The 7769-nt window shown below is 37.0% G+C and overlaps 1 protein-coding gene across 1 annotated transcript in view; it reads left to right on the forward strand.

The window, feature by feature from the left end:
* The window catches only part of CTTNBP2 (cortactin binding protein 2), a 171791-nt gene that overhangs the window by 78441 nt on the left and 85581 nt on the right, over positions 1–7769 (forward strand). The window contains exon 7 of the mRNA XM_019515765.1: positions 3373–3576. Coding sequence (XP_019371310.1) covers positions 3373–3576 — 204 coding nt within the window. The remainder of the gene's footprint in view (positions 1–3372; positions 3577–7769) is intronic.

Consider the following 7769-nt stretch of genomic DNA (forward strand, 5'->3'; position numbering starts at 1 on the left):
TCCTTAAGGCACAGCCACCCTTCCTGGGCTCCCATCTTGCTAAATCTCTTACTCTACAGTGCATCATTGACTAAACGTCTGAGCTCGCTGAAGTCAGCCTTCCTAAAGTCTAGCATTTCCAACCTACTAGTTACCTTTCCCACTCTACGCCTTATGGTGAATTCTGTTATTTGGTGGCATACTGAATCTTGTTTGTATATTATTGAATAGTAAAGGACTGTACAACTTCAGTTCAGCCAGGGGCTGCAGCCTCTGGGCCATGTGCTATGGGTCTGAGCCCTGAGAATCCCAGCCCTCATTTCCTCCCAAATCTCCGTCCCATACTACACAGGCTGCGCTAGAGGCGTGTGGGCTGCATGAATGACATGTGGTCCCCTCCCCAGCCCTCCTGAAGCTGTGTGGCATTGGGAGAGGTGGCTGCAAGGGCCTGCAGGCCACGTGTGGGCCCTTTGCAGGCCACAAATCTAAACTACACTGCTTACAGAAAACCACATAACTTAGATCGATCCTACGTCAGGATTTTTGAATGTCAGTACCTAACCCAATTGGACTGCCCTGGTATAGTAAGTAACAATGTACCTCAATCAGAATTTGTTAGTACTCTTTAAAAATATTGCAAACCAAATTAACATATTAACATACATCAATGGTTTTGAATTGTGATGATTTCTTGCTAGTCTCTTTCCTTTTAATATGGATTCAGGAGGATTTCTAGAGAATATAATCACTATTTTTTCATTAATGACACTAATGGATTCAGTTCTTTGTAAGACCACCATGTTTCTTAAAATAATGCTCATTTTATAATGAAGTATTTTGGTTCTACTTTTGATACGTAATGAAATCCAGTTTAAAACAGGTACCTATTGGTTTCAGTTCAACAACATACTGTTGCTCTTTGTTCTCTTCCTTGGTGAGAAAAGGAGCCAGACTTTGTCAATTGCTTACAAGTTGCACATGAAGAAGTGTCAGTAAATGTTTAGTGTTTCTACTCTAATTTTTAAATTCTAAATATCCATGGATACATGTGTTTAACATAAAAATTATTCTAGACAATTGAATTTCCATACCCCTCGGCTTTCTTCCTTCTATCTCCTTGGTTTGTGCTTTTTAAATCTTTTTTCAATCAGAGTATGTTTTTATTCAGTTCATTCTATAGTTGTTGATTTTTTTTTTTTAACTTTGTATGTGATTGGCTTAGAAGATAAAAGGGAGGTGGGAAAATGGGGAAGATTGATATAGGCTGTGAAATTAACCACTTCCACATTCTGAAGCTGATGCCAGAAGCTGTGTTTTCTACGTCTGTGCCCTTCATTACTGCATGTCTTGCAAGCTTTCATGGATGCATTACATCTGCTAACTTTTGCATATGAAAATACATACCTTATTGACATTTTATAACCCTATTTATGCATTTTCCTGGATGAATATAACTATTATGCTGCTTCCCAGTGATAACGGAAGTTGCATTTTGCATTTACATGATTACTTGGTTTTTATTTCTTATGCAGTAGAAGCTTTTCATCCAGTCTTAATCTAGCACAATGAATTTCATCATTTGAGTGCAGCAGTATATTTACCCTTTCAAACAGTTGAAAATGAGAATAAAGCTACCAGATGTCTGTTTACAGTAACTCAAAATAAGCATCCTGTTTCTTATATTCTTATTAATTATGCTGAAATGTACTACTTTTAAACAGAAGTAGAATCCTAGAAATACTTGTCATATTTCATAATGACTGACCGAGTGAATTTTGTGTTCATAGTCAAGTGCTGAAATCCCCCCCAAAATATCCAGAAGTCAATCCAATTTAAACAGAATTAATTCCTGACATGAGAGAGCACATTTAAACAAAGAATTGATTTCTAAGGAAATGTTACACTCAAGAATCAGAATTTAAAAATACAGTGAATTGTAATGTTAAGACAGGTAATGCCCTTAAGTTACTCAGCAAAAATAGAATACACACTGTAGCAGTTCAAACGCATCTAGGCTTACAAAGTAACAACAAGCTAGAAAAATGTAAGAAATCAGCTTTTATAAATTAAATTTTTGTCTAGTGTTCATTGCTGCTTGTTTAGACTGTATCCTAGTCTAAAGAAATTTTAAAAGTAAAACTATTAATAAGTTGAATAATTTCAAAGTTGCCCTTCAGTTAGAAGTAATATACAGAGGGTAACTTTAAATACAGGTACATGCCTGAGTCGTGAGATATTTTTGGGGTGTTATCTATATAGAAAAATGTATTATTTGACAAATTATTGGAAAGTGGTGCAAACAAATACATCGCTGTGTCTATGTACTAGTAGTAAAATTTTGTTTTGAAATTAACCTAATAGTGTGTTCTTCTGACAACAATTAAAGTACTCCAAATTTCAGCATCATGTTTGGGATTGGAAGCTGTACACAAACCTCTAGAACAAACTATCCAGATAGGAAAAGTGGTATGGAATTTCTCATTTTCAAAGGGTAAAATATTTATGTATAAATAAAATAACACCTTTTTCAATCCTTTCTCCTATTTTCTTTTGCAGTCTTTTGATCAAGGAAGAGTTCACAAAGTCTTCCATACTATATACAGCAAACTTCATGCTCTTAACAAACTCTCTTCTAAAGCTGCTAAGTGATGATACATGGAACATCTAACAAAGATAACTAAGATTTTTAAAACTCTGTTTTGCAGATCCTTTTTGTTGGATGACTTGAAAGCTTTTGCTAACAATTTTGATGTAATAGCTACTCACTCAGCATTGGTCCATTCCATAAAATATAGTAGAAATTGCAGTATCTTTTGAGTAAAATCAGATTGTACAATAAAGGATAGTTCAAAAGTAACTACACTTCTGCAATTTTTAGTAAACCGAGTCTTTATTTTTAAATAAAGCCGAAGCAATTTGTACTACATTTTCTATCCTATTTGGCCACGATACTCAAGTTGAAATATTGTAAGGTTTAAGATTAAGATTTTGAAGAGAAATCAATTTGCAATGAAAATAAAATAATTAAAACTAAGGCCAAAGCCTTTATAATGTTTTCAGTAGCTTTTAAATTTTAGGAGCGAGTATGCCAGAAAATTTGGACTGTGGCAGCTGTTTCATGTTTTCCTAAGTGTGTTTTTGTTAACCCATAATAATAGAATCCTATTAATTTGAGTTAACAAAGAAAATAACTTGACACCACTGTGTGTGTGATTTTAATTATCTTTAGATGTAGGGACAAAAATAACATTGCAAGACTCATGCTAAACTCTAATGGATCCTGTTGAAGAGCCTGTTTGTGGTTTGGGGGGTTGTATTTTAATAGCTCAGAAAATCGCACAGCTTTAATTTACTGGTGTCTTCCCTCTTAACTTCTGTTGCTTTAACTCGCAGGCTGGTCTCCCTCCCTAACCCCTTTGTTAATGAGTGGTGGTCCTGTCCCCCTGGGTGGCAGGCCCACCCTTCTTCACCAAGCTGCTGCCCAGGGAAATGTCACTTTATTATCAATGCTGCTTAATGAAGAAGGACTGGACATTAATTACTCCTGTGAAGATGGCTATTCTGCCTTGTATTCTGCTGCTATGAATGGACATACAGGTAAGTGATTCATAGTTTTGTTGTTATTGCACTTAACTGAACTAACGGATGCATTTAAAACTTGATAAATTCTGCTTCGTGTCCGATCCAGAGCCTGGTGAAGATAATGGGTATGGGCTTTTGATCTGTTATCCTGTTAGTAAGAATTTCCATACACTTATAAGCTTGACCAAAATATCATTTGGTATATACTTATTTGAAGTAGGCTTTTTCTCCCATTATTCTGGGTTTTATTTCCTGCATCAAATTAGTTTGCGTACTTTTCTTTTTCTAAAGAAGGAAAGCCATAACTGAGATGTGAAGTTGATTCAAAAGTATTTGATCATGCAGTAAGTTTGTGCCCTACTTATACAGAAAGGCATGATGCCAGAAAATCAAAATGCTCTATCTGAAATCATTTAAATTTGGCCTGAAATAAATTCATTTTTCTTCATCTAAGAGCCCTTTTGATGGAGCTTAAGTAACTTTAAGATGTTTGTTAACTCTGTTTCTACTAAATAAAAATGAAACAAAAGGATTATGTTGGATTATGTTAATATTTTGTTGGATAAGTTTACAAAATGGTGCAGATTTATTAGTAATGAATAAAGACAGTTCATTGCCCCAAACTGAGAATGATGCTTTAATACGTGTGAGTGCCTTTGTCTGCTTAATAGCCACTTTTACAGTTCTGAAGAGAAAAACTGAACCTACAGTATTGAGGTAGACTTCTGCCTGAGAACTCCACATATAATGTGAACCACCCTGTCCTATCTTTAGACATCAGAGTTGAATGATTGATTCAGTTGAAATCAATAGCAAAACGTAAACTGATTCACTTAAGCTACAGTTTTATCTCAGGGGAGGGGAGAAGTGTAGTGGATTTAATTTCTAGTTACTGCTTTTGTTTTGTAGCAGAGCTCTTAAGGAGGTGATTGACAGAAATAGAAATTCCTGATACACTATTTAAAATTTATGTGACATGGTTCCAATTTTGATTTTAAAAAAGTTTTACTGGACTCTTAAAAGTGTATCTAGACATCTAAATAAATGGTCTGTTTTTTAAAAAATGTCAACTACCCAGCAGAAACCATTGACTTAAGTAGGAATTTGCTTGTTTTATCCTGGAAATACCAAATGAAGTCACACAGACAGTAGGGATATCATCCCTTTAAATACTTGCTGTAACAACAGTTTTTTTTAAAAGTTGTAGTTACATATATGCTATTTTGTAAAATAAGGAATATATGCAGTGGTTTCCATTCAACATCTTTTTATAGCCAACTTTATTTTAAAATATTTAGTAACTCATTGAGTTACGTTTTCACCATATCTTTAGATACAAAACAGCCTGTGTAAAATAAGATGAATAGGGCAGTAATTTGGCTGATGCTCTATTAAAAGACAGTATATGCCACTTGAGACCACTGGAAATAAATCCTAATTTTACGGTTGGTGGCACAAAAATGTCAGTGTTTAAATAAAGATATAGTTACGATTTTTAACTTGCATTAAATCCAAACATTTGGATAAATTAAACTTTTCAAAACTATCTTTTCTTTATCTTGATACCTTCTAATAGGTTTGAAAGAGAAAGCATAAAGATAAAACACACTAGAAAATCCTTTTACTGTCTCACTTAACACACTGATAATAGGGCTGATATTGAGTCGGAGGAGAAGGAAAAAGTTAAATCAGGATTATTACGTGAAAAAATTGTTGATTGGGTTGATTTGGATTTTCAGTGGTAGGTTGTCTTTTATAGCTTTTTCTCCTCTCTCTAATGAAGGATCTAATCTGTGAGTTCAATACATCTCTAACTATTCTATTTCCTCCTCTAAAGGCCAGGCACAGATGTTACACTTTTACCAGTGTAAGTGATTGGAAACCAATCTATACTCAACAGAACAGAAGTTTGACACACACGGACTAGTTTTAAAATGGCAGAACCCAATCTAAGTTTTGTCGCACCCCCGCTTCTCGACCCCAAAGGGCATATGTGTATTCTGTTTGCTACTGATCTAAACTACCTTCACTTTTCAAAAAACCACGTCTCTTAGATCGATTCTTCCTTGGGCTTTTTGAATGTCTGTATTCAGCCTAAGAGTATGAGTAAGAATACTATGTTCTAGATTGGGGCTAGAATGGCTAAAGTGATTTGGAGACTTTTGGGGCCAAAATCTGTCATCTTTAACCCTTTTGGTTGTTCTTGAACAATAAACACCACTACCCCCCCACACACACGCCCTTTATAGGATATATTTGGGGCTTTCTACCAATTGTCAATTAAAATTATGATCGTTAGGTGTTAAGTCAATTAATGAAACATAGTGCAGACTGTAAACAGCAAACTGCTGGCATACAGTGCCACTCATCTGTGCTGAGACTCTGGAAAAGGCCAACTCCTGGTTGCAGGTACAATGAGAACACTCATAGTAGTTTTATACATAACATCATTCCTATTCATAGACTGTTCTGCTTTCAGGACTCCAACTAAGGCATTTTGTAGCACATGTAGTTTGCAGTCGGGCTGTGCAAAATTTCGCTGGCTATTTCGACGCCGTTTCAAATAATTTTGAGCTCAAAACAGGAAAATCCAAATGAAGGGCTTTGAAACAGCCTCAAAACAAAACGAGGACAGTCGAAATGTTTTGAAATGTTTCATGTTTCAAAGCTGAAACTGGGTGCCTGCAGAAAAGCAGAACCTAAGGAGAGGGAGGGGGAAGAGGGGGGAAGGACTCCTCTCGTATTGACTGTGTTGCTGGCCAGTGAATGTGATCCTTCACTGAAGTTCCTTCCAATCCCAGTGCTCTGGGAGGGGGATGGAAAAACAACATAACATAAAAAGCAGCATTGTTTGAAGGGACCTGCTTTTTCTGCCTTACGGTCTGACAGTTATTGAGCTGTCTTCTAGCAGCTCAGGAGCATTAGATAACAAAGGCTACTACTAGCATTGATTTGAATGATTTCCTACTTGCTAGCCTAGCAAGTGAGATTTCGCAATATCTTTTGCTTTCTTCTAGGCCCTTTTATTTTATTATTATATTCATTGATTTATTCTTTTCAATTTTATAATTATATTGGCTATTACACTATAGAATTTATATAGGAATGGAGATGCATTTATATTTTATTTCTGTACATTTATACCTTGCGGCATATACAGATCTTGTAGAATTTATATGGGAAGGAAGATACATTTATATATTTTTATAAAAACAAGACACTATGAAACACACCATGAAGTGCGGTAGAAAGGCAGCTGACAAGCCTTCAGGGAGGGGCAGAAGAGGGGGTAGAGGGAGAGGTGTAAGATTCCCCCCATACCTCTCCACTTCTAACTGTGCTGCTACATCCCCCTTCCCTCCCCTCCAGCCTGTCCCACACCCGCTGATGCCTCCATTTCCATTTTCACTGACTGGCTTTCTTGTCTGCATTGCATTCCAGCCTCTGGCTTCTTTATTATTCCTTCCATCCAGGAACAGCACACCTATACACCAACTGCAGGTGCTTCCTCAGCCTGACAAAGGGTTTTTCAACTCGAAAGCTTGCTAAGATATATTTATTTAACTATTCAGTTGGGCTGCTAAAACATACCAAACTAGATTGACCCAAAGGAAAGGATCTTGTCTGTCAGTGCCATGTCTTAAACCAGCACCCCAGCACCTGACCAGAAGGACATAGGGCTCTGGGCACATCTAAGCCCCAGGGCTGGGGCTGACTGGGAGAGTTCTCTGGCAGCTGCTGAAGAAGAAGCTCTTGCAAGAGAGGAAAGAAAGGCTCTGTCACAGCTTGGCTGCCTGAGATAATGCTGGTGCTACTGTGCTGCTCACTAAGTTATTATATTACCTGTTGTCATTTAAAGTGGTGGACTGGATTGAGGCTGTAGGGGAGGAGGAGACCTCATTGGAGCACACTACAATCTAATGTAGAGGCCCCAGCACTAATGAGGGCACACTTTAACACACACACAGTGTCACCCACCCACATCATAAGTTTTGCTTGTCAGCAGCCTGAGGTGCAGTTTCCCAGAAACCCCTTCACCTATCTCCTTGAAATTTGGCAGCCTTCATGGCTTCACAAGGAGCCACTGTCCCTGCATGTTTCATCTGAATGGGGTGAGAAATGGCAAAGTTATGGGTGGTTTCATGCTTCCCCATTATAGCTTATAGGCGAAACATCAAAAAAACGAAACAGTTTTGACAAAATGAAAT

The sequence above is a fragment of the Gavialis gangeticus genome, unplaced genomic scaffold (assembly GCF_001723915.1).
Source record: "Gavialis gangeticus isolate Ggan-Ray unplaced genomic scaffold, GavGan_comp1, whole genome shotgun sequence".
NCBI classification, from domain to species: Eukaryota; Metazoa; Chordata; order Crocodylia; family Gavialidae; genus Gavialis; species Gavialis gangeticus.